The sequence below is a fragment of the Kryptolebias marmoratus genome, linkage group LG10 (assembly GCF_001649575.2).
Source record: "Kryptolebias marmoratus isolate JLee-2015 linkage group LG10, ASM164957v2, whole genome shotgun sequence".
Taxonomy (NCBI): Eukaryota; Metazoa; Chordata; class Actinopteri; order Cyprinodontiformes; family Rivulidae; genus Kryptolebias; species Kryptolebias marmoratus.
The window spans coordinates 17,634,407-17,661,078 of record NC_051439.1 but is presented as its reverse complement, the minus strand read 5'-3'; the positions used below and the strand labels follow the sequence as shown (position 1 = coordinate 17,661,078).

Here is a 26,672-nt window from a genome sequence, read left to right as displayed (position 1 = left end):
GTCAGAATCAAGACCAATTCTATTTAACTGTTTTAATCTAGAGTTTACTCTTAATATGAATATAGCTTTGCAGTACAAAGCACATAAAGCAACCTTTGTAAGCTACTTTATATTATTAACACTTCTGAGGAAACAAAATTCAAGGGGGAAAGCCCAACACTCGGCTGCAGGCCTCTGTTTGCACAAGTTTAAATAATTTTGATAAAGTTTCTGTATGATCATAAAATTTACATCTGGCAGCAAATTTTCAACAAAACTCTTTTCTCACCACATAGGAAGGATGTGATCACAGGACAAAAATAAAAACCCTTCAGTTATTAACCAAGAGTGAGTGATTAATCGGGCTGCTGAGCCCTTCCTCCTCCTCCTCCTGGTGAGGGGGCTTTGCCTTCAAAGGGTCTATTTGTGAAAGACTGCTGGAATTCACCTTTTCTTTCTCCCAACACCCACTCCTGAATCCGTGTGGGAATTTTATCTCGCTCTGATCACACCACAAAGGCTCTGTTGTCCACCTCGTCTTATCTGAGGATTCCAACAGATCCTTACCTTCATCCTCACTTTATCAGGAACATCTACCTCATAAGCATCAATTTTTATTAACAGATGATGGAGTCTATTTGTGCCTCGCTTTATAATAAATCCGTAGAAACCTGACGGAGCTCCAATCACATTCGAGCTTATCAGTCATGAAACTGGATTGTTTTCAGGACTAAGTGAAGTGAAGTGTGACCACTCAAAGCACCACCTCTTCATCTCCCCCCACCTGGAAAGTGCACAAACCTGAGTTCAGGTTTGTTTTCTGGAGAAATGTGGGGGAGGGCAAACATAAGGGAAGTAAAGTAGAAATGAAGGACGCTTCAAACCTTTTAGCTCTGAGCTGCTCAGCCACCTTCTCAGTTGTTGTGCAACATAAAATGATCTTAGTCTGAAACTCTGGCAACAAGAAATCTTTAATTCTGAATCTTTTCAGTTCAGTTTGGACAGTTCCTTCCCCGCAAACCATTTAGCTCAGACAGCGTTCAAATTCTTCTCCCACAAAATAGGATTGAATACTTTTGCAAGACAATGAAGATAATTGCTTCACAGCCACAAACAGGAAATTCCTGCCTAAGAGCGTCACATCAGGTGTAACAATACAAAACGGTGTATTTACAAAAGACTTTGGCAAAGCCTCGTGTATTATTATGGATGATTGGTAAAGAGATAGAAGGCGAACAGTTTTTATGTTTCAGCCCTGCTGTGGTGAATACAAACCCATTTTGGCAATAAATGTTTCAAATATGCTCTGAGGAAGTTCTGTCACCACATCCTGTGTAAAAACAACACTCAGAAAAGAAGAACAGTAACTATCGCAGCGTGTCTAGCACCACATGCTTGGAAGAGCTATCATTTTACAATAATATAGACAAGAAAAGGAAAAAAAACATTAAAAAGAAGGTTCTATTATGGTTTGTTATTTAGTTTTGTTTTTTAGAATTTGTTTGGTGTTCTCAGCTTTGCTCCCTTTTCGGCTGCGTTCCCAGAGACATGCTTTACTTCATTTTTGATCTTGGTTTGGCTCTTGGGAGCTTTATTCAAATGATACAGCTCAGTTGACCAAATCCTCCTTTCCTGTCCTGTTTTTTATTTTGTCTTTTCGTAACACTTGAATGATGACGTATGGTAGTGCAGTCATTTTCCAGGTGTGCGCATCAAACATGTTTTTAACCTGGAGTGTCATAGATTAACCCAACAAATTTCTCATATTATTGCAAAAAACATAGCCATGGTTATATAACTTCACAGCATGCTGTTTTTCAGACACATGTAAATCAGATTTGGCTGTTGTGAAGGTGCATTTTTCCTGTTAATCTTTCATGCGAACAAGGTTCTTTTTGTGTGATCTGCTTTTGAATGCAGAGTTAATTCAGTTGTAGAAGTGTGTTTATCACTTCCTGTCTTTCAGTGCTTTCAGTTTTGTTTTAGCTAAAAAATACAGGATTTTTTTTTTGTGTTGGAGTCCAAGTAGTTTGGAAATGGCTCCATATTCCTTCCCAAAAGCAACAACAGTTGCTTTTCTAATAATATTGCTGATGTCTTTCCATCTTGTCACTGTGTTAACATCTCTGAAGGGTCCTGAGCAGCAAACAAACAAAACCTCAGCCTTTATAAATGTGTTAGTCGGTTCAATAAATAAACTTGTTTCATAACACAAGGCTGCTTTTACCATCTTAATTATTATAGAAGAAGTAAGGGTAGACTTACTTTTTTTTTACACAGTTTCTGCATTAATGCTTGATTTTTGTTAAATGTAAGATTAACATCAAGCTTCATTTGAAGTAAAATCTACACATACAAAGACAGAAAAACTGAGCAAAAAAAAAATAATCAAAGGGTTCTGAAATGACTAAACTCCTGCACCTTTCCACCCTCAGAGAGAACTCGATGTCGTGCCACATGTGCACTGGGAGGAGGTGTCGTGCATCCTGGACCGTCACAGGGCTAACACGTTTAGGGCCACTCAGTGATGTTTCATCTTGACAGGGAAGCAAAAATATCCCTTAAAATTAAATTGAGCCTTTGTGAGATGAAAGCTGATCTGTAGAGGGTGCATCTATAGCTGGAAGGAACTGAAAACTAGAAATCTAAATGTGCGTCACGCAGACTAATCCTGAGTGATTTGGATATTTGTTGCTTCTTTTTCTTATGTTAACCTTTTTTAAAATTATTATAAATGGACATGTTGTGTTTAGGTTGGTGCAAAAATGTAACTATGTGCTGCAAAAGTATAAGATTCTTCATATTTTGAGGATATTCCTTAGAGTCTACAGTTGTTATACAACATGGAACACGAGCTAAGAATGAACAAAACCAAGGTTCTGTTTTTGATTTTCAGGTCAGTCTGTATGTTTGAAAGATACACTGGTGACGTATTTATGCACCTCTTGCTTTGCATGTTTTTTCTTTTATTAACATGCACTTCTCTGCCAGATATGATTGAAGGTGACATTTATGTAATAAACCCAGAGATCAGCAGTGGATCAAAAGGACTGGGCAGGTGGAGAGGAAGGAGCAGGGATTTAAGACACTCCATGTAAATCCACACGTCCAGAGGAGGATGTCAAAGGTAACAAGAGTTTTGAATTGGCTCTGACTTCAGTATTTGTGTGGAAATAAAACTCAAAGCTGTACGTTCACCTTTTAGCTTATTTGAATCTCTCTCAAGTTAGACCCTGGTTTCATTTTCCTGCAGCTTTCCCTGAAGAATATACTCCTAAACTCAAGTCCTTAACCTAATGCTTTTCTCAAGCATTAGGTTTATTGTTAGTCTTCCCCGTCACAAATATTATATTTGCAAATAAAGTATTTTAAAAAAAGAGGATGAAGTGCACATCTGTCACCACATTACAATTAGTCACCAGTTCATTGGAATCTTTTTGTTTTAAATATGTAAACGTGTAAATGTATCTGCAGCACAAAGCTTCAAGTTAGTCTGAAAATTATTTACATGTCTGGACACTTCTGCACAAAGCTTTTTGTGTGAAGCAGAAAAGCACATTTAACACATTTTAAACTGGATTATTAGCAGCACCTGCTCAATACTAATGGTATGAATAAAATACATGTTCTAGTTGGCAAATTGGACAAAAAAAAACAAAAAAACTAATTTCTAAAGAATTCAAGCATGAGATGGTGAAGTGGCATCTATATTTAGGTGTATGTGAAATACACCAGTGAAGAGAAACTGTGGTTGACACAAACCATGTAAAGACTGCAGTTCTTCAATCTTAGCCTTAACGTCAGCGCAGACAGAGGTCAGAGCGTTTAGCAACAACTGATAATTTTGACACATTTTGTGCATTACAAAAACGAATGCAGCGTCGAACATTCAGTGGTGCAAAAAGACTGGATTCAGTCTACACAGATGTAGAAAAATGATTTTTTTTTTTAAATTTATTTGCATTTGAGAGCATTTATTTTGGTGTCAGAAAACACGGTTTTAGTTTTGTTCAGCAAGATGGATTTGAAAAGTAATGTTAGGTCAAAAATCCAGGCTTGATGACAAAAAAACAGCTTTCTGATCTTTATCTCTTTTTAACTATATCGTCATTTTTTAGTTGTATTTCTATAGTTCCCTTTTCTTAAGAACAACCCCGCCCACCCAACAATGCTCTACCAGTGCTTTATTTGATGCTGTATATCCCATAAAGGAAATATGACTTAGTACTGGCAGTAATTTATTTTTTACAGCCACAAGATGTAGATTCAGATATTAAATTTGTCTATGAATCCACCATCAGAACATTAACAGAAGCCACCACTACAAAAAGAAACACTGAACGTTGTTTAAAAAAAAAACCCAAAGGAGCAAGTTTTCACCGTTTGCTCATGAAAACCTCAAAGACAGTGAAACTGTTGTAAACTGTCAAAGTCTGTACAACAACTTCAAAAGAAGGAAGGGAGGTTTGGAGTTGAGGTTTCTCAGCACAGCCCATTAAAATTACCTGCAAAGTAAATGGCTATAAAGACAGATAATATAAGAGAATTTTAACCCCAAAAATTGCCACATATATTTTATTATGACAAAGGAAATTGTATCAGCCTGTGTCCAAAGACAGAATGACAGAATGTATCTTTTAACAGGATGTGATGCAACATGTTCTTTCACACTATGCTGCACCTTTAAAAATAAAAAAAAAATCGGTGGGGAAGGATTTGTCAAGGTTCATGTATTCATGTAAATCCCCATCAAGGTGTCTTAAAGCTGCCTCCTACATGGACGTGTTAGCAGGAACCACAGTGTTTTTGCTGTGAAGGTAGAAGTTCAAACAGCAGAAGTTTGCTCCCTTTCGGTCATTCCTGTGTCCTTCCTGCTCTCCTGTATGTCGCCACAGTCACTAATGGATGGGAAGGCCACCCTCTGTTCGACCCACTGAGCGACACAAAGCAGCTTCTTGTCCTCCAGGGCTGGACCTATGAGCTGTAAGCCAATAGGAAGGCCCCGTCTTGATAACGCAACTGGTAGTGACACAGCAGGAAGACCTGGTGTAAAAAAAAAAAAAGTTCAAGACAAATCTGGTTAGCGTGGAGAATAATAAAATGTTTAACAAAATTCTGAACACTAATTTCAGTCTTTAAGACTTTTGAGATCTACAAAACAATATTTAGAGCTGATCTAGTCAGTCCTTTTCAGTCACATTCTCAGATATGAAAAAGCTAGTTACAGATGTGGGGGTTTGTATGTAGTATTTGTGCGGCTTCATAAAATACAATACATAAGGTTTTGCATCCTCCCACACTTCCTGCCACAGGTTCAGTCTTCCTTTCTCTGTACCTGCCATGTTGGCGGGCTGAGTGAAGACATCTTCCTGCGCGCTGCGTGTGCGGTTGTCTTCCTGTGTGAAGTCAAGGTAACGAGCTGCATCAGTCAGCGTAGTGGGTGTCAGCAGCACATCGACACCTGACGTGAACACTCGCCTGAAGTCGTCCGTGATAAGCCGACGCACTTTCTGGGCCTTTACAAAGTAGTTATCATAGTTCCTTGAAAAATAAACGTAAAGAAGTGAACAGCAAAGTCTTGCTAAAAGTAATACGTTACCGGAAAATGCTGGCGATTTTTTTCAAAAAGTATCTAAATCTGAGTAGGTTTTTTTTCACTTCAAAACATTCTGAGTAAATGTGTGTATTTTAAAACAGAGAACTGAGAGCAGAGAAAAGGTCAAACTGATAAAGGAGAGCAGCTTCAGCTAACAAACTTACTGTTTGAGCAGGAAGTAGTTCCCTGAAAGTATCCTGCTTCTGACAACATCATTGAAGCCCTCATGTCGGGTCGAGGCATACATGACCTCAGTTGAGCTGTCCATGGTGCTCCGGTGGCCTGGCAGAAGTCAACAACAATCAAAAAAAACATTATTTTTGTTGTTATAATGCAATACGCTAGTATCAGTTGAGCTCACAATCCTCTTTAAAATTTTCTGTTTGACACCATGCAGCTCAGTTTGTACCGTATTCCAGCCCGTCAAAACGGGCCATGTTGGACGCCACCTCAGTGTTGCACAGGACGTGGTAGCACACGATGGAGTACTGCGTGTGTGGGAGGGAAACTTGCTCCACCCGGGCCCCAGCTCTCTCAAACAAATCTGCTACACGACTCCACTGCACTACAGTTTCCTCTGACAGGCCGGGGGCATGGTACTCCTGACAGATAGGGAGAAACCAGCAGAGTTAGAAACTAACTCCACATGTCCACATGTTTATATAGCATACGAACTGTTGCAATTTTAGCTGCACAAAATTTTGTCTTGATGGTATCAACAAAACTATTTAGTACTTCTTGTTAAGAGAAAAAAAAAGGCTTGGGCAGTGGATCTGATTGTTTTTAATTTGTAATAAACTTCAGGTCAATATTCTATCAAAAACAAATATTCAGTGCACAGCGAAAAGGCAGATGTTAAATACAGAGCGTCTGTTTTTTAGTCTTCATTGCTGATGTTGCTGAGGACATTATTTAACTTTGGAGATTAATGGCCACAATGGCAAAGGTTGCTGGTGCCAGTGTTCTTGTTTTAAGGTGAATATGTTTGAATGCAGAGGAAACTACCTTCCTGTGGCTGAGTAATGTATGAACCACAGGAAGTGCTGCTCAGCAAAGTTTTACCATATTTTCCCCAACAACTGCCCAACTGAACAGACAGTTCTGGTGGATGAAAACGGGAAGAAAAACGCTGTTTTTTCCCTTTTAGTGTGCACAATTAAGCAATGGTAGAGTTTCTTGGTGTCATTTTGTTCTGATCAGTAGGTTAAGTAAATATGCAAATGAATATGGAAGAGTTTTCATTTTCATATGCCACAGAAAGTGTTTATTGAACTTTCTAACACCTTTTTTTATAGTAAAGCTAGGACTTTCTCTATGAAATCCACCACAGAAGTTAATCATTCTCAACATACTATACACAAGTATTGTATGTATTGTAATTTTGGATGATTTGCATGTAGGTATGTGTATATTTTCCTTTTGTGTCAGAAGTCAAAACATGGAGGTGGTAATAATCTAAAGTTCCTGTTGTAAATTGGTGAATAATAAATTGGTTGTAAATATATATATCATACTAATAATTGGGAGAACTAGTTGTGCAACACATTTAATGAGACACTAACTGAAAGAATTGCAAATAAACAGTTTATTACTACAGCTATTACCACATTCATTTGATAGGCAGCCAAGTTGGATTTTGAAATTTATTTCAACCTCCAAGTTCAAATAGGATGCACCATGTGTTGCACCATGTTCTTTTCTATGCTCTGACTGTTCAGACCAGTTTTGGGATTTTGGGACCAAGAGTAGGACTCACTCACATGGAGGGTCATATTATTACAGCTGTGTAAAGACCTTGTACACAAAACACTGAGGTATGAAATGCCTCAGCCTTTGTTTGAGGAAATATGGTACATGAACCCACCTTAGGGATGCCTACACAGATGTTCCTAATGTCAAAGTCTTCAGGAAGGTCCGTTAGTGACGACGGAGCAGGAACTGTGGTTGAGTCTCTAATATCAAGGCCTTGGAGGACACCTGTTTGACAGATCAACACAGTCTCAGGTTACATCTACTCCATAAGAGTAATTCTGTCACATCCTCAGCAACATGGAACTGATTAAAATGTTGAATATTTCTGCCATTTCAAAAAGTAATGAGCGTTTTGAATGCAAGTATTAAGACTGAAACAAGCAGAAGGTCTGAACTAATAGCTGGGCATTCTTCAAAATAATTTGTTTACAGTGTTTTGGTGTTTTTTATGTCTGTATGGCTACTGTGAAGATTGATTCTGAATGACCGGAAAGAATATAAGAAATTCATTGTGTTTTTCTTTTTTTAAAAATTTTACATACAATCCCGACTTTTCTCATGAAACATGATGCCATGCCCAAGTTCATTAGATCACTGTTGCACAATTTTACTTTCGGCCCATAGTTTGTAATCATTTTAACAAGAACATCAAACCTTTCCTCACCTAAGACAGTAGCTCCATCACTGACACTGCGAGTAATTATTCCAGGGACATCCATGGAATTGACCAAAGGGATGAGACCGTGTCTCGACAGAAGTCCATAAGAGGGCTTCAGTGCCACAACACCACACAATGCTCCGGGATTACGGGTTGAACCACCTGTGTCTGAACCCAGAGCCCTGCCAGGTAATTACCAACACATTTGTAAAGTTCAGTTTGAATTGATCCATTTTTATTTTCTGTAGAGTGTTGAAGTGAGCATTAATGTGTTTCCTCACAGGTAGCTGGTGAGTGAGGCCACAGCTACGGCACTTCCGCCTGAACTTCCTCCACTAACGACCCAGTCAGAATCAGACGATGCCCCCGTTTGTGCTCTGTAGGGAGCAGCGTAACTCCACGGGTTCCTGACTGGACCAAAAGTCCCATCAACACTGCCTGCACTGGAAGAAAAAAACAAACACAATCACAAAGATTTGACATACTTATAAACCTGCAACAGTTTGTAAAAGTAAATCCATGTACTGACTTGGACTTGACATCGTTCTTACCCCATTGCAAACTCATCCATGTTTGTCTTCCCCATCAGAACCGCCCCTTGGTCCAGGAGTTTCTGTACCACTGTAGCATTGTATGGTGGAGTGTAATCTGTGGAACACAATAAAAGCTTAATACTAGTGAACAAATTTTGACTGTAAAAATGGGACAAATTAACCCTTAGACTATGACCTTTTAGCATCCTTGAGGCACACGTGGTCTTGACATTCTCAGTGCAGAAGTTGTCCTTCACTGCAAAGGGGATTCCATCCAGGGGCCCTTTGGGGACACCTAAAGGAAGACAATTACAAATATTAACCTCTATGACTTGACAGAAAAAAACCTAATTTAGACAGACGTATGTGTTTACACCTTGGCTCAGCCTGATTTCGGACTGTTGAGCCTGTTTCAGAGACAGCTCCTGTGTCACAGTGATGAAAGCGTTAAGATGCTGGGTTCTCTGGATGCGATTCAGACACTTTTTACACAGCTCTGTCGGGGAGATCCTGCCTTCCCTGAAGGCCTGGGACACCTGCACAATGAGGACAAAACACTAATTAAGGAAGTTCTTTCCACAAACAATCAGACTTATCACCATCTTGTTATATACTTATTTTACCAAGTGTCCTATTATAAAAAAAAGGGGAACAATTATTCATAGACATATGAATTTACAATCACAATCACATTTATTTTACTTCACAGTTTTATAATAAATACAAATACAACAGGATGTGAAAATATTTCATAAGATCATAAGATATGTAACTAAAGTTTCATCTAATTAATATATACAAACTCAATTTCCAGAGAAGTTATTGAGGAAGAGGAGTGCTCAAAACTGCAAGATAAATACAGGTAATTACTGGTAATCTTCACTTAGACTAATTAATAATTGACTTTGACTGAGACTTGGGCTTATATTTAATTTTTACACATTACCACTACATTCAGACTTGTTTTAACTGAACTGAAACCAGAAACCATTATATTTTTGCCTGAACATTACAAAATGAATACATGTCAAATTTATATAAACTGATTTCTAACTCCAAAACACACAAACGAGCAGTCGTACTAACCTCCTTCAAAGTTAGGCTGAGCATCTTTGCTGTTTCTTTTTTTCTTTTCTTTTCTAGTCAGCTTACAAACTAAAAACAACCTTAGCACAACCTGTGCTACAACAGAAGGCTGCCATGTTTGCGCTTCCTGTCAACGTCTAACAACCTCGTCCGTGATTGGTCAGATGCTGAAGAACCAGCGCTCTGATTGGCGGAGGTGCTGCGCACTGCTCAGGACACCGGTCGAGGAAGAAGAGGTGTGTTACCGAAGGGCAAGACATTGATTTGAATAGTTCAAAACTTTAAAACAGTTGTTGGACGTGTTTTATATTGGAATGACATGCTTAGAGTGAGAAAGCAGAGGTGGATATAAACGGACTTTAAAGAGAGCTTTATCATAATTCAGCTGCTTACACAGCTTCGACAGTGAATGACAGCTTGCTGTTTTCATTTTTTATTTTTCCATTTGGCGTTCAGAAGATGAGTTCTGTCGGATGGGTTTTGCACAGAACGTTGTTGCTTAAGCTCAGTAAATCCCTATGCAAGCACACAGCCATCTCCAGGCACAAAAGCCAGAGGAGACTGATCAGTACCTCCAACAGATACATGACCATCATGCCTGCATGGGTTATTGACAAATATGGAAACAATGATGTTTTACGGTTCACCAAAAACGCCAACTTCCCTGTCATACACCTCCCCAATGAGGTCATTATCAAGGTGTTTGCAGCAGGACTGAACCCAATGGACGTGAGCATGAGAGGTGAGTTTAAAGCTGCATCCATTTGTTTTTCTTAACCTGCATCATTGTTTGACTTGCTTTCTTAAGAAAAAGAGAGAAAGAGGGGCAGACGCAGAATCTAACTGTTTCTGACGTTTCCTGTGGCTTGGTTTAAAAAAAAAAAAAAAAAAAAAAAAAAGCAAACCCACATACCCGCCCACCCAGCCACAGGTTGTCTGTTTATGATTTACACTTTGTGATTTCTGAAGAAAAGGTGGGAGACTTTGTGGGTCAGACAGAGAGGAGCATCTGTGTGTGTGTTTTAGTCTGCTCAGTGGAATTGTTTTACTGTTATTATTAGTGGTCTTATTTGTTAATTGTCATGTTAATATCACTATCAGTTGTTGCAGTGAAAATTCTGTCCTTAACGCGTAAACAAATAAACAGTGAAATGTTTTGTGAAACTTTGACGAGGACCAAATTGACAGAGTTATATTTGTAATTTATACTTCTAAATAGTCCTGTTAGTGCATTTCCAATTGTGTTAATAATTCATCTGTTGGGTTACTTAGGGACACCTGTCTGTGCTGTTTTACTTGTATTTACTCTCAGGTACAATATTACCTGTGTGCACACATCAATCTTTAAAACATACAGTCAAACACAAAAAGAAGATCAGGTTTTGTTCTTCTGGCTGAGACCGTGTCTCGACAGTGCTGCTCAGCAAAGTTTTACCATATTTTCCCCAACAACTGCCCAACTGAACAGACAGTTCTGGTGGATGAAAACGGGAAGAAAAACGCTGTTTTTTCCCTTTTAGTGTGCACAATTAAGCAATGGTAGAGTTTCTTGGTGTCATTTTGTTCTGATCAGTAGGTTAAGTAAATATGCAAATGAATATGGAAGAGTTTTCATTTTCATATGCCACAGAAAGTGTTTATTGAACTTTCTAACACCTTTTTTTATAGTAAAGCTAGGACTTTCTCTATGAAATCCACTACAGAAGTTAATCATTCTCAACATACTATACACAAGTATTGTATGTATTGTAATTTTGGATGATTTGCATGTAGGTATGTGTATATTTTCCTTTTGTGTCAGAAGTCAAAACATGGAGGTGGTAATAATCTAAAGTTCCTGTTGTAAATTGGTGAATAATAAATTGGTTGTAAATATATATATCATACTAATAATTGGGAGAACTAGTTGTGCAACACATTTAATGAGACACTAACTGAAAGAATTGCAAATAAACAGTTTATTACTACAGCTATTACCACATTCATTTGATAGGCAGCCAAGTTGGATTTTGAAATTTATTTCAACCTCCAAGTTCAAATAGGATGCACCATGTGCAACCAAAAATAGAAACATTTGTTATTTTCATGTTGTTTCTGCAGCTTTGTAATGTTGAACTGTTTTAGTCTTTAGACAGCTTCAGTGTCAATAAAGACCTCGGTTATAATCAGAAACTCTCGTCCCATCAGGTGGCTATGGGGCTGCTACGATGTCTATGAAGAGAGACCCGCTGAACATCACAAAGTCAGGCAGCGAGTTTCCTCTCATCCTGGGAAGAGACGTGTCTGGGGTCATCATGGAGTGTGGCCGGGATGTCAAGTACTTCAAAGAGACGGATGAGGTAAAATTAACAGCATTAAATCAAAAATGATTCACTGCTATGATTGACTGGTGTGTACTGCAGGTAGGACACTGAGTACTCATAACTTCTTCATGCAGCCTCAGTTTAAAAAGTCCCCTTTGAGTCAGATCTCTTAATGCTGCTGTGCTGGTGAACTGTGGCCTCTGATTTCACACTGTGACACTAGAGATCAGCAGGAGTGGTGTTAGGCAGAGCAAACAGGGGACAGGTGTGATTATATCAGAGCTCCTTGACTCACAGTTCATAGATCTTTGGCCACACACTCCAGTTTGTCATAATGATATTCATATCGTAATTATGCACCGTCATAGCAGCATTAATTGGAAAAAAATAACATAATACCCATCTGCTACATATTTCTGCTCAAATAGATCCTTTGTAGCTGTTAAACATCTTTCAGCAACCAACAAGAAATCTTTTAAGGCTTTATATGTAACTCCTTTGAATGAATTATTTTTTTCCCATTTTACATATGTTCTCTTTTTTTTGGGATATTGTTTGTGAAACATGAATCATTTGACATAAAACTAATCACAACTTGCAGCTTTAATATAAAATACAAATAATAAATGGTTTCTTTACTCAAGATTAAAGAGTAAGATCATATTTTTATAAGTTTTTAGTCTTCAAAATTTGATCACAAATTAGATCATGTTAAGTGACTTTTCTTTTTTTTTTGCAGTCATGTTTGTATGAAAGCAGATATTATTTAGGAATGTTTTAACATGTCAAAGACATATTCTGTTTTTTCTCCGCCACTTGCTTTTTTGGAACTTTGTCAGCACTAAGTCACTGTGAACTAACCAAACAGAAAGTAAATATATTTGTGTTGGTGTGTGTTGGTGTGTGTCTCCCTTAGGTGTGGGCAGCAATCCCGCCTTGGAAGCAGGGCAGCTTGGCAGAGTTTGTGGTGACAAGTGTTAATGAGGTATTGTACATATTAGAGTCTTAAATGTTGTTTTGAGCTTGTTTTATTGGTGAAAATGTCTCAGTTTGGTGTTTAGGTTGGTTAATTAACCCTTGTATGTTGTTGGTAATTAGTTTCTTGGTATTGTTTGTGCTTTGGTTCAGTAGATCTTTGCCAACGTTTTTATCTCAGCATTGAAAGGTCGACCTATTCACTGTTATTTCCCATCAAAACATCCCAAATAAGCTACTAAGAAATGTGAAACTGAGCCAGCTTGCAGCCTAGTGGCAAAGCAAGTGCACATGAGGGTGAAGAAGAGCTGCTCAGCTCACAGCTACTGTTCTTTATGTCGTTGTGCTCAGATATCCCACAAACCAAAGTCCCTGAGCCACCTGGAGGCAGCAGCCATTCCTTATGTGGCAACCACTGCCTGGTCGGCCCTGGTTAATACTGGAGGACTCAATAAGGACAACTGTGCCAACAAACGGTGAGAAAAATGTTCACATGGCACAAAATACTTGGGCCAATTATTGCACTCGCTCCAATGATGGCTTCTGGCTGATGTGCTCTGGTTCTCTGGCAGCAGATCCAATCTTTCACTTTACTGTAGTTTACTCAGCACAGCTCAAAGTGGCTTCTGTATGAATTCCAAGCTACAAATAAAGTACTCTTTTTTTAATCTCTTCAGGATCTTGATCCTTGGAGGATCAGGAGGAGTAGGAACATTTGCAATACAGGTTAGTGTGTAAAGATCCCACTGATCGCATTCATTGATTAACTGATCAAAAATTGGGGACATCTTTAGAAAAGCTAAAAGTTTTGTCATTTTGACAAGATATTTGTCATTCAAGCTTGACACTGAAACCTTAGAATCTTATTTTTATTTTCCTTACAGCTTGTCATCTTCTTTACTTTACATATTTTATGCTTTACATTCAATAAGCCAGTTAGAATGAAAGCAACATCACAGGCCTGTAGCTTGTACACAGACACTCCTATCTGAGGGTCGAACTTGTGTGCAGATGGTGAAGGCTTGGGGAGCCCATGTGACAGTTACCTGCTCCCACAACGCCGAGCGGTTTGTAAGGGAACTCGGGGCGGACCATGTGGTGGACTACACTGCGGGACCCGTCGAAGAGCCCCTCGGTGCACTGGAGAAGTAAGAGGATCACATAAAAAAGAGCAATTACAGAAGCAGCTAGAATCTGATTGCCGTGTGAAAGCTGAGACCTTGGATAGGAGTTTTTTTTTTCTCTGGCACCAGGTCACTCTCAGATGGTTTCTCTCTGCTTGTGTCTCTTGTGCACTCAAGGTTTGACCTGATCCTGGATAACATAGGGGGGGACACAGAGCGATGGGCTCCTGGGCTCCTTAAACCTTGGAGTGGAGCCAAATACGTCACCCTTGTAACACCTTTTGTGGAAAACACTGACAGGCTGGGGGTTTCTGATGGCATGATGAAGACAGCTGCTACAGTCGCCACCAAAGCCATCAAGGTAATTCTGGTTATGTTTGACACAGCTGACATAAATACAAGCTTCATCTATAAAATGGAGCAGATTTAGGCTGCGACTTTGGTGTTTTTAGCTTCCACTGTAGTTGGAACGGTTAGAAGGTATTCAGCTGGTTGTAGTTTGGAGTTTATGCCTCTAAATATTTTAACAGTTTAACTTGAACATGTTAAAAAAAAGTTTAACAAACACAATCAGCAACAGAAGTAAAAGATTTAAAACAGATCATTTTATATTTATTTCTATTTGGTGTAGATTTGGTAATTCCTCTGTTTATTTGTAGATGATGTAAGATTTTCCCCCCCATTTGTTCACAGAACCTACTGATGTTGCACCTTTTTATTAAAAAGTTTAACAAGTGCACCATATATTATACATTTATATGAAAACATTTTCTGTGATGTTTTTTATCTTTCTTTTTTTCCACAAAGTAAAACTAAGAAAGCGACACCTACACAGAAACATTAACTTGTGGTTATAAAAACTCCAACCTTTCTGGTTTTTCTTCCACTGCGGTCTTAAAAATTAGGAAACAATTTAAAGTTCCATTTTCTATATCTACCTGATTTGTTTTCAGCTCTGGAGCTAATTTAGGTCTTTGTTTTGATGTAAATGTGACTGTCTGTGTAATTCTGCAGAAAATTGCTTACGATTTTATTTTATTAAGCACATTTTCCCTAAAAAAAAAAACAACAACAAAAAATGAATGCTTGTTTTTAGGAGGGATGCTAGGAGAGAATAACCGTGCTCCAACCCTGCTGCACTTCGCTGCACACATCCTGTGTAGCAAAAAGTGCAAAGTCACAGCCAGCCTAAAAAACATGCACAACCTAATGTGCGTGGACAGAGAACTCGGTAATCCTGTGCAAATACCAGATAACAAACTGCCTGAAGCAACAAACAATGTTTCTTTTAAAAAGAGGAAGCTGTGCATTGTTCAAGCCACAGATAACTGATGCGTTATCAAGGCTCCAATTATTGTAATGTAAACAATGGCACTTCTTTCCCGAACTCCAGTCCAGCTGCGGGACGAATCCAGATAAAACTGTGAATTGGACGTCTCTCACCACAGAGACACACATTCTGCAGGGACCGACTTCCTGTCAGCGTGTCCTCTGTGGTCAGCATGAGGCAACCTAGATTCTTTGCATCTTATCTTCTGAATCTTGCCACACAATCCACATCCGTGCAGATGTTTCCAGCGACAAGTCAGTGATGTTTGTATGCACAAAATGATACAAAAAAAATGCTAATATGTGAATCAATAATATCACACCGTCCAAAATGTTGGGACACAAAGAAGAAGAAAAAGAAACTTGTTAAAAAGTGGAATAACTTGTAAAATAACAATTATTAAAAGAATATTCTAGCTCAGGGTTCCCAGAGTTGGGTTTGGAACTCCATTGTGGGTCATGGAATTTAAAATAATTTCAAAAATAATTGCTAATTTTATATTCTATATGCTATTTGTCACGTCAAAATATCCTCGTTAATTGCCATATTAGCAACGTTCATGTGCTTGAATCAAAGATAACTGAGGTCACAGTTTTCTGTGTTATTTTGTTGCCCAGAAGCTGGAGACTCTGGGAACTCCTCTTCTAGATCAAGAGTTATCATCATCGTCATCTTCATCATCATCACCATCTTGCAACCAAAAGAGTGTAGTTCCTTTATGCTGCAAACTAAAAGATAAAACCATATTTTCAAAGTTGTGGATGGATTCAGTAGTTCTGAGAACAGAAACTGCTCATGGGATTTAAGATTCCCTGCCAAATTTCACGCCGCAGCTGGTTGGCTGTTGTCTTTTCTTTCTGTTACTTTGGCTCTGAAAAGAAACTTCCCTCGCTGTAGTTAACGGCAGGAAGCCGTTCAAGGTTTCAGAAGGTTTCGCACTAGACCTCTGCAAGAAAAAAATTCAGCAAAATTCAAATACATTTTTTATTTTCATCATTTTTTCCAAATAAAACTTCAGGCATTATTTTAATTAATAGTGGAACCCGTGCAATCTGCAGGTAATAGTTTTTTAGTCTTTAAGGTCATTGTTCAGCATTTTTATACTTATTTTTTTATGATTTACAGCTATAAAGCTCTGATAAATGAGACTAAATTACATCAATTATAGCAACTTTATTTAGCTTTTAAGTTTTTTTCCAGTAGCTCCATTCAGCATTGTGAAAGCCCAACATGTGGCCGGGAGCCTGGGACAGCCCCAGAGAAACCTGTTTCTTGTTAAATGTGGAGGGATGTGACATTGTTAAACCAAGGGGTTTGCTCCCAAGGATGACTGAATAACATAAAAACAAATTTACTGAGTGGATGTGTGCATGCGTGCGTTAACTTCCTTTGCACTTTACAACAAAGCACCCCAAAACTCAAAGGGGGGAGACCCCAAACCCACTGTGGAAACCACTGATGTGCAGTGGTGCATCATCTTTTGACTGTTTTCATAATAACAGCCACGTGGTCAGTATCCATGGCTCAGACTCTTTAAAACTCCCCGAAAGATGAATAAAGAGGTTTTTTATTTGTTCCGGTGACGCCTTGTTTTTTTCTCGTTGCGTGCGGAGTGCTCTCAGCAGAAGGATTGATGCACCGCAGCATTGTTGTCGTCAGCACCCACACTGGTATCAGTTATGGGAACAATGTGTGAGTGTGCAGACTGACTCTGCTGAAGTTCTTTTTTTTCCACATTCTGATGCACACTTATAGTGCTGATGACTGGACTTTTCTGTCAGAAATAAAACTGTTAACCCTGTCTGTTATCGTCCTGCGTGGCTTTCAGCTGCTGCAGTTATCACAGACACATACAGCAGAATGACAGCGCCTCAGAGAAACAGGAGTGGCACACAGCTTGTGGTTTTAAAGGCGAAAAGTTAATTGTGCAGTTTTTCTCTGCACATTTATCTGCAAGCTTTTAGTTTGGTCATCAGTTCTTAAATAGGCCTGCCGTAACTCTTTCACCCCCCAAAAAGCACATTTAATAGAACTGCATTTGTAATACAGAAAAAGTCTGGATAAGCATGTCTGCGTGGAGTACGAAAATGTAAATCAAATGACTTAATAAAACCCGTTTTGTTTTCTTTTAGCATTTAGTCAAAGGAGTTCACTACCGCTGGGGATTCTTTGCACCAAGTGGTCCGGCCCTGGATGAAATAAGAGACATGGTGGATGCAGGACAGGTAGGAAGCCAGATTTAATGTCTGAGTCAGCGTGCGTCCACTGGACTCTTGTTTACTGATTGCATTTATTGCCACAAACAAATATCCATTCACTCATTTCCATTTAATTTTTTTATTTTTACTTTCAAGAACATTTACCATGAAATGTTTTGCAAACTGTGTTCCAGCTCAGCCCGTTTTTAGTCTCAAAACGATGCCATTGCAAATACCATGCAAAAGCACCACGGTGTGAAATGTTACAAAGGGGCATTCACATGAACCCCTCTATGTTCGCAAAGTATTAAATAGGAAAAGCTAGAAAATGCTGTCTGTTGTTTGTTTGAGGTGTTCCTATAGTGCAGGCAGTGTGCTTCATGATGACACGGGTGAGAAGCAGCTGCTGCTTTGGATGGGAGTCACTCCCCTCTGTGTGACCATGCAAACAGTTACAGGTATAAAAATTAGAAGACACTGATAGAAGGGGAGAAAGTAAAAAAAAAAACCACAAGGAGTTATTTTAATTATGACATGCTGCAAGTTTCCAAACCTTACTCAAATAATACATCACCTGTTCAGCTAGATATCAATTTCCAGAGAAACAGTGCAGTTCAGACAGGTGTTGGAGGTAGTTTTAGTCTGGTTAGACAGATAGATAATAAGTCATGTGCTTTTTATTTAAGCAACATTGTTTTATAGGGAACTATTCATATTTGCTAGTAACTTTTTTAGCGTAATCTGTAAATCTTTCATTTCAGCAGTTTGGGTTGAATTTTTGTGGGGCCCCTCAGAATAGACGCTCATCCGCTCGTTTTTAAGCCGGTTGTTCTGTGGGTTGTGTGGCTTGTCTGTTTGGGCTGGTGTTTTGGTCATGACTGGTAAACAGTTTGGAAGATTCTTGATTTTTGCAGATTTTTTTTTTGTTTTGTTTGAACCACAGTTCACACACTGTACGACTCTGACAGCCCTAGCTCAAAATATTGTTAAAGGAAATGATATCAGCTGCCCTTCTTGTTACTGCAGTTCACACCAGTAAAAAAAGATGTGTAATCTCTGTCCGTCCTTCCTCTTTCCGTTCTCCTTTCAGATTCGTGCTGTGGTGGAGGAGACGTTCAGCTTTTCGCAGGTCCCTCAGGCCTTTGAGAAGGTGGAGAAGGGTCACGCTCGGGGAAAGACTGTAGTTGAAATCAGCAAAGGGGGCGCCTAACTTACAGCATGAACTCTTTAAAAGTGTGTTTTTTTCCCTGAACATTTTGTACACAGATGGATTCAAAATGAGAAACATGCAAAGAGTCAATGTGTTGCAGCCACAGCAGTTAACACACTTACTATGAATAATGTTTCTTAAACGTGTGGCATTTCTACATAAACAAGCTTCCAAAACAAGGAACTTAACAGTTGGTTTTTCTTTTTTTTAGATCTTTTTGTTTGAAATGCATTGCTTTAACCTGATCAGAAAGTTGTATTCTGACTCCACTTTGAGACAAGCAGAACTTAAAACCATTTAAACATTTACATTTCAAGCATCACCCAGTGGTCTTTCTCATGTTACAAACTTAAGATAGAACAGTTTTGAACCAGCACAGAGGTAGTACAGAGTTAGCGTGCAGCCGATGATGAAGTTGATAAAAGGACGAAAATTACTTTTTTTAATTTTTTATTTTAATGTAACAGTTTATGCAACTATTTACAACCAGTAGAGGGCAGCATTGTTATTGCAGATGTGTTTGTAAATCTGTACATTTAAGGCATATATATATATATATATATATACATTGGAATGAAAAGCACAGTTTGTGTCAAAACTATTAAAACTCTTAAAGAAATATCAAAACTTTACAATAGATCATTTTGATCTACTAAAAGAAGACCTACATATTTGGGGTGTAGGCCTGCCAAACTTTCCACTGCATCAGAATTTGCTCTTTATACATTCAGATTTATGTAAAAAAATGAGAAACTAGACAGTGGACCCTTGTTATAAAAAGTACCGTACTGTAAAAATAAAAAGTTTGCAGCATTGAAACAGGGCAGAGTTTTCAATACATGTAAAGAGTCTTTGGTAGTCAAGTGGCTAAAAAAGGCAACATTTTACATAACTCATTTGTTTTTAAAAAAAAGAAAATTACATAAAATCAGGTTCCTCCGTGAGAGTAAACTAATAAAAAAAATATCCATGGCAGAATACATCTCTGGAGTGGGCTGCATCACAGGGCTCAGTCTCCTGACAGAGGTGCATTGTGGGAAATGCAAGACAATAACTCAGCTTGGGCTGATCCTCCTCAGATCACAGGATTTCCAGCATCCACCTCTGGGTCAGTTTGTGTGCATCAAACGTGTTGAGGATCACCTGGTTCTTGTCATACTGATGCCCACCTGAGGAACGCACAAAAAGATTAAACCTCACGTTTCTTTATATGCACCACAAATTCACAAATGAATGTCTACTGTTTGGCTACATGGATGAAGTTAAGACAGAGCCGTCTTACCTTTGACCTCCAGGATGAGATCAGGGTTGAGGAGGCAGCGCACCAGACCGTCCTGGGTGATGCTCCACAGCTGGTTCCCTTTGCCTTGCTCAGGAGAGACGCAAAGCCGAGTGCCTGACATCAACACGTTACCTGCCGTCTCCAGGAAACAGTCCTCCAGCAGCTGGAGACAGAAAGAACAAGGATGAAGTTTAATAAAACACAACACAAGTTATTTACTTGTATTAAAACAAAAGCTGCACCATAAGAACATCTTTAGTCCCTAAATCATGGTTGGTTGACTAACTTCTACAAAAAGGAATGAAAAAGCTAAAGAAGCTCCTAACTGGAACATGACCTTCTGTGAAGGTTCTCAGTCATCTTGATTATTGGCTGAAGGTTCTTATAGCTTCCTGTGGAAATCGTTCAGATGTTTGGAATGTGATTCCACTTCTTTGTGAAGCTATAAAAACGTATCGTTGTGCCTTTTTTTTCCTAACAGGCTTTGCTTCCACACACAATGAAGGTGAGTTGATGTGAAACCTGACTGGCGTTGTAGACGTTTTCTGTGAGCCTCATTAAGCTGCGTACCTTGCAGGTGATTAGTCCGTCCCGATAGAGCCAGATCTGCTCTTCTCCTCCTGTCTCCTCCACGGCCTGAACCCTCATCAGCTTGATGTCATCCAGTGCTCCTGTCAGAGAAATCGGACATCCTGTCTCTTTGTTCCACAGACGGATGTACATCGGTTTCTGTTGAAGAGAAACAGAGGAGGGAGAAAAGCTTTTCTTATTATGACCGTCATCTTTTGAACTATCTGAACAACCTAAAGCTAACAGAATATTTTGATCTTTTTTTTAATGTCTTTTATTTCTTTGTATAGTCTTTTATATGATTGTATTGAGAATATAATTAATATCACATGATTTTGGTAATAAATTAGTGTTTTTCTTCTTTCTTATGACTTTAGATGTTTTTGCTGCATTTATTTTGTAATAAAAAAAATGCTCTCCGAATAAAGTCCATTAGATTATTCAGTTTTTTTTTCCATTCTTTTTAACTTTAAAATGAAAAAAAAAACTGCACAAATAATAATGTCAAAATGTAACTGTAACTGCGTTTTAAAATAAAATTATTTGATGCTATTTTCTCCTTTTCATACCTGATGCAGTGGACGAAGGGATCCAATTTGGTGCCAGCCATAATATTCACACAAATCAGCCACTTCTCCTGGCTGGACAAGCAGCTGCCGACCTCTATAGTTATTACCTTCATACAGCACCCACCTGCAGAAAGTGTATCAGTTTAATTTGTATGTTTGTTATAAATCATGAGAATTAACTTTAACTTGAGGGAAAATACAACCGATTTTAACATTCCAAGTATGAACTCCAAATGTTCTGATACATTTTGGATTTCTGTGATGTCCTCATGTCTTGGATAGATTTTATGATCATAATATGAATATTTTTGTTTTTAAATTTAAATGAAGACAATTTAAGAGAATTTCATGCATCAAGGTCAAATTGTTTAAAGGAATATGACAATCTTGATGCAGATGTGACAGTAAGTTTGGTAACCACTTTACTAAAATTGATGATTTACCTGTGATATAACTTCTTGTGTTTCTACATCTAAGTTACACACTTCACTTTTAAAAATAGCAGAAGCCTGAATGTTTTACATTAGAAGGTTGCTGGAGTTAGGAACCAGCAGGTAAAGAAAATGAATAGACAGGTTTTCACGGTTACATACATTCCACCCTCCACCACCAGGGAGCGTATGCGAGCATTCATTCCTGCCCTCAGGTGGTTTACAGATCCTCTGTTCAACACAGTCCTGCGACCTCTGCAGCCCGCTTTACTGAACAAGGTGATAGAGGGCACCGAGAACACCTGAAGAAGAAGAAAGAGTTCAGTTCACATGTACCGTCTCAGATTTTGCAAACAAGCTGTAAAGATTTTGACTCTAAATAAGAGAGAACGCTCACAAATCCCGTCGTCTGCATGGATCGAATGTTGGAGTCTGATGATGGGAGACCCATGGCGTCAGTGTTGGGGTACCATCCTTCCTCAAGGACGTACATGTTCTCTGTAAACTGGTCTCCCTCATACGCCACCCAGCTGACACATAGGGATACATGTTAACGTTTATTACTGACACAAAAGTTATTGTTTACTAAATGGACTTTGTAAATTAGATAGTTTATGGTGTGGTGAAACTTGTGAAAATGTATACTACCATATAACAAATACATAAATAGGTTATTACTGCAACATATTCAATTTTTGACACTTTTTATTTGTGAAGCAGTCAGGGCTCAAGAGGTTTCCCTAACTTTCTAAGTGGCTTTCCAAAATATTTTACAAATTGGGAATAATGAAAAATTTGACCTTAACAGTTAAATTAAACATATTTTTAAATTTAAAGGTTCAATATGTAAGGTTCAAATGGCTTACAGCAACAAGATGAATATCTATAAACCATTTTGGTTGCAAAATGTGAAAAATAAACTGTTTTGTTTGTCTCCTTTAAACTAAATGGTTAACAAAGAATAATGAGGGCAACCCTATGAAGTCTGTGTTTATAATTTATTCAACTATGAGATGTAAAAAGTATTTTGTTTTTAAATGACAGTAAAAAGGAACTGTCTGTTTTGCCCACTGACTATCCGAAAAGTTGTGAGATAAAGAAAATGTTTAAACACCTCTTCTTTCAGACACTCTTACCTGCCCGCCAGAACTTTACAGGATCTGGGAGTGAAGTCGTCATCCAGAATTGCTGCGCTGTCCTCCAGGACCAGCATCTTTCCCTCAAAGTCTGGTTCAGAGTACAGCTGGACCTGTAACACACATCCAAACAGCCTTAGAATCAAACTGGAGGCTTCTCAATATTTCTATTTACTTTAAGACTCATGAATTGAAATATGATACCTTAAACTTTGTTGTACCTGACAGCATATTCTGCACAAACAGAAGGGAAGTGTTAGCAATGTGAAAAACCCATTTATAACCTTTACAGCTGAGCAGATCCTTACATGGAAAACAGGCTGTATGGATGAGATGTTGAAGTTCTGTGCTCCCCAGTCCTCAGGGTTTGAGTACATGCCTCTCTCCAGAACATAGAGCTCCCCACTGAACCCAGGGCGTTCAAACGCCACCCAGCTGCAACGTAAATAAGGCACAAAACAACACACTCACACAGTATTCATAAGAATATCTTCATTCTTTTAGATACTCAACACAGGAAGAAACATTAAATGTGTTGCAAACTCTTATTTGCAGTGAATAAAGTAGATAAAGTATGAATTGCTTATTATTTGTTTGATTTCTAGGAGAGAGATTAGGTGAATGTTAGTTTTGGAGACCGTAGGGGGAGTTTTGAATAGGTGGCGCTGGAATGTGAGCTCTGCTGATCTGACTGGTTCTCTGACTTGGCCCACAAAGCAAACAACATAAAACAGGAAGTTTATTTTTTTAAGATATAAAACAAAAAGGTGAGGTCGGTTTGAAGTAAAGAGTGGAATGAAAGATTAAACAACAGCGATAAGCTCAAATGTGCTTCAAAACTTGGGATAAGTTAAGACTTTTGCCTTCAAGGGCTTGGAGTTAAAGAACTCTCAAAGAAACCACTGAAGGCAAAGGTTTCTCTATCGACAGCTACATGCAGTTATATATAGCCTTTTGGTGGGAAATAAAAAAGGAAAAAAAATGTAGTGCTAAAAACATGCGTAATGCTTCAAGATAATATTTGTCTGAAAAATGTTTTTCAGCCATGCAAAACTACTTCACTGATACACAATTTACCAAAATATCTAAAATGTAAAATATATTTTCACATATAGTTTTAGTAAAAAAATATCTGCCTTCAAGGAACAGATTATGTATAAAAACCTGGTATTTGAGTTACACAAGTATATCTGTATTACTGGTTTGTTTATTATTCATCTTCTGAGGCTGTTTGTGCACATGTGTGTATGTTTGTGTGAATCGTGACATAACCCTGAGTCATGCCCGCTAGGTAAGACGCACACCCAGCAGCTTTACAACATGTGGAAAACCATTAGTGACGTTAGTGAGCTTAACTTTAACAAAAGCTGTTTGACTTACACTCCCCCAGTGACGCTGACGGACTGGGTTTTGGTGCTGTGGTTGATGTCTTCCATACTGAGAACATGACCCATCAAGTCGATGTTCATCCCATTAAAGTTCTGCTCACTAAACAGTCTAAGCTGGGGGGACTGGAAATCCTGTGGAAGATTATAACATGAAAATAAAAAGAAAGTTCTTTCATTTCAGAGAAACTGTACAGAAATCAATGTCTTGTATAAAAATGATTCTTTCAGGAAATGCTTACTCCAACTATAGGCCGCAGTGACTGAAGCTCGTCCTCAGATCCTCCCCACTCACTGAAGTTCAGATACTCCCCCTCCTCCAGGATGTACTGCTGGCCTTCAAAGTCTGCCTCCTGATAGCCCACCCAGCTTTACAAACCAAGCAGAAACATAAAAACTGTTTTCAAACCTTTCAAACCTTCAGGTTTCAGCGTGTTTACTTGCTGCTACAAGTAAAACGATGCCAACGATCACCAAAGATCTGCTTGTTTAAATACTCACAGACCACCAAGTATCTTTATCGACCCCACTGTGGCAAGTGTTGTCTTCTTTTCATCTGTCCCTCTGTCTTCCTGCTCCAGGAAGTTGTAGACATCACTGTCCAGCTCTAAACACTCTCCTTCAAAGTTGGGCTTCTCAAACACAAGAGCCTGGACAGAAGTAAATCAAAAATGAGTTAAGTTTGTGTATTAAGTGTTAAGTGTGTCTGAATTTTTTTATTCGGGCTCATTCTTGTCCAAATGTGGGATACCACTCTTTCTACATATTCAAGCTATCTTTCAGCTGTCCATCAAGGTGCACAGGCTAAAAAATACAGCCTGCAGGCTGAGAGCTGTCAGCATACCAAGTATAGGACAGGGACTATTTTTCTTTTAAAAGGTGTTTTTAAAAACAGCTATGTTGAAAAAAAAGAAGCTCAGAGTTACTGACAATCTTTGTCCAACTATGTGAAAAGGTTTTCATGAGATAAACGTCTCAACAAATCGGAAGCAACCAAGATATGCAGAGAGGATAAACTGTGGCCTGGTTGAGGCTACTTTCAGATTAAATTGTATCTAGAAGTCCTGTGAGCAACAGACCTGATTTTAATGTTGAGTTCAGTTGTAAACCTCATTTAGTCCTAAATATCTACAGGTAAATTTAGACAATTTTAGCTCAAACAGTTCAGTCCCTATGACTGAAAATCTGTACTGACCAAATAATGGCAAAACAGTAGTTCTGCATAAATTTATGAGTTTTTAATGTTTTGGAAAACAAACAAAAAAATGTTAATTGCTCATCTTACGCCTATGGACACAAAAAAATGTTGCATATATTTAAATACTATTGTTAGACAGAATTGTGGACAATGCTTAATCAGGCCACTGGAGCTTACCAAACAGACCAGACTGGCATTTTTAGGATGGAAAAGAGGAATCTTCTGCTTTAACAGTACATTTTTAAATGTGAGTAAATCTACTGAGAAGCTGAGACGCCACCTTCTTGCAATCTGTCTAATTTGTCCAAAAGAATATTGAGAAATGAGAAGGCTAGAAAGAACAGCTGAATCTAGGGATCTTCTTCAGAATCACACATTAATAAAAAGCAAAGTTTCTAAACTCTCTTCATTTGAGCCAAGCCACCAATTCAACATTTCTGTTTAAAAGAGACAAGTTTAAAGCAGAACGGACCTTAACGTCAGTCGGATGCTCCACCTTTATTGCTCCCTGAAATGAAGACACACGTTGTCAGACCAAGTCAACTAATAAGATTACTGTGGAGCAACATGTGCAGCACCATACCATTCGGAGAGGTCTGAGAGAGCCAATGAAAGGTTCAGGGAAACCCCAGCTCTCTGGACAGGGAAACTCTCCAACTTCCAGAACTGCAACTAACCCCTGGAAGCCTGGATCAGAAAACACCAGCCATCTGAACAGAAACACACACCATACACATGATGACAAGAAAGAAAGAGGAGTGGAAATAAAAGCAGGGAAACTGATTTTACATGATTTTTTTTCATTGATAGAACTCTTCAAACGCAAAAACAACAAATGACAGGAACACAAGAACCTTTTCACCCTCTAAACCATTAAAAAAAAAAAGTAAGTGCTAACCACCAGTAATGTAGAGCAGTTAAAACTGTGAGAACCACAAGCTCCAGCCTGTCATTTGCATTCCTTCACAGAGCCTTTTCCATTAAACCTCAAGAGAGGTTTTACATCTGTGAGCTTTTAAACAGTTAGTATCATCGTTAGCGCCAATATTGAAAACAGCACATTCCCATAAGCAAAAACTTAAAATGTTTTCATACGTGCATAAGGCAGTGCAGCACTCGCACCTCTTAAAGGGACTGCCTCTTAAAGGGACTGCCCAGGGCCAGAAGGCCCTAACCCCTTCAACCCTGAGGAGACCCTAACCCTGGGCCAAAAGGCCCTAACCCCTTCAACCCTGAGGAGACCCTAACCCTAGCCCTGGGCCAAAAGGCCCTAACCTCTTTAATCCTGAGGAGACCCTAACCCTGGCACTGGGCCAAAAGGCCCTAACCCCTCCAACCCTGAGGAGACCCTAACCCT

At 38.7% G+C, this 26,672-nt stretch overlaps 3 protein-coding genes across 3 annotated transcripts in view; 1 reads left to right on the top strand and 2 right to left on the bottom strand.

Annotated features, from left to right (window-relative positions):
- Positions 1–4,536: 4,536 nt before the first annotated feature.
- On the bottom strand, positions 4,537–9,755 carry qrsl1 (glutaminyl-tRNA amidotransferase subunit QRSL1). The gene is made up of 11 exons (XM_017431730.3): positions 9,605–9,755; positions 8,895–9,054; positions 8,715–8,813; positions 8,537–8,633; positions 8,267–8,428; positions 7,992–8,167; positions 7,440–7,552; positions 5,985–6,177; positions 5,740–5,857; positions 5,315–5,520; positions 4,537–5,022 (listed from the first exon to the last, which is right to left on the bottom strand). The coding sequence occupies exons 1-11, from the start codon at positions 9,626–9,628 to the stop codon at positions 4,805–4,807; spliced, it is 1,566 nt and encodes a 521-aa protein (XP_017287219.1). The 5' UTR covers positions 9,629–9,755; the 3' UTR covers positions 4,537–4,804.
- Positions 9,756–9,815: 60 nt separating this feature from the next.
- On the top strand, positions 9,816–19,529 carry rtn4ip1 (reticulon 4 interacting protein 1). Its single transcript, XM_017431731.3, has 9 exons — positions 9,816–10,346; positions 11,792–11,943; positions 12,824–12,892; positions 13,234–13,358; positions 13,560–13,608; positions 13,894–14,030; positions 14,184–14,367; positions 17,469–17,561; positions 18,625–19,529. Exons 1-9 carry the CDS (start codon positions 10,064–10,066, stop codon positions 18,742–18,744), a joined length of 1,212 nt encoding a protein of 403 aa, XP_017287220.1. The 5' UTR covers positions 9,816–10,063; the 3' UTR covers positions 18,745–19,529.
- A 49-nt stretch (positions 19,530–19,578) lies between these two features.
- The window catches only part of crybg1a (crystallin beta-gamma domain containing 1a), a 43,738-nt gene continuing 36,644 nt past the window's right edge, over positions 19,579–26,672 (bottom strand). Inside the window, exons 10-23 of the mRNA XM_017431729.3 lie at positions 25,899–26,025; positions 25,788–25,823; positions 24,619–24,767; positions 24,360–24,486; positions 24,113–24,252; positions 23,041–23,167; positions 22,937–22,966; positions 22,733–22,845; positions 21,994–22,126; positions 21,759–21,898; positions 21,166–21,289; positions 20,597–20,755; positions 20,027–20,189; positions 19,579–19,913 (exon numbers count right to left, since the gene is read on the bottom strand). Coding sequence (XP_017287218.1) covers positions 19,825–19,913; positions 20,027–20,189; positions 20,597–20,755; positions 21,166–21,289; positions 21,759–21,898; positions 21,994–22,126; positions 22,733–22,845; positions 22,937–22,966; positions 23,041–23,167; positions 24,113–24,252; positions 24,360–24,486; positions 24,619–24,767; positions 25,788–25,823; positions 25,899–26,025 — 1,657 coding nt within the window. The 3' untranslated portion in view covers positions 19,579–19,824. The remainder of the gene's footprint in view (positions 19,914–20,026; positions 20,190–20,596; positions 20,756–21,165; positions 21,290–21,758; positions 21,899–21,993; positions 22,127–22,732; positions 22,846–22,936; positions 22,967–23,040; positions 23,168–24,112; positions 24,253–24,359; positions 24,487–24,618; positions 24,768–25,787; positions 25,824–25,898; positions 26,026–26,672) is intronic.

Coding starts and splice junctions, on each gene's coding strand:
- qrsl1 (XM_017431730.3), bottom strand. CDS start 9,628: ATGCTCAGCCTAACTTTGAAGGAG. Junction 9,055..9,604: donor TCAGCCTAACTTTGAAGGAG/GTTAGTACGACT, acceptor CTCATTGTGCAG/GTGTCCCAGGCCTTCAGGGA. Junction 5,023..5,314: donor TCAGCCCGCCAACATGGCAG/GTACAGAGAAAG, acceptor TTTTTACACCAG/GTCTTCCTGCTGTGTCACTA.
- rtn4ip1 (XM_017431731.3), top strand. CDS start 10,064: ATGAGTTCTGTCGGATGGGTTTTGCACAGAACGTTGTTGCTTAAGCTC. Junction 12,893..13,233: donor TGGTGACAAGTGTTAATGAG/GTATTGTACATA, acceptor CGTTGTGCTCAG/ATATCCCACAAACCAAAGTC. Junction 14,031..14,183: donor CCCCTCGGTGCACTGGAGAA/GTAAGAGGATCA, acceptor TGTGCACTCAAG/GTTTGACCTGATCCTGGATA.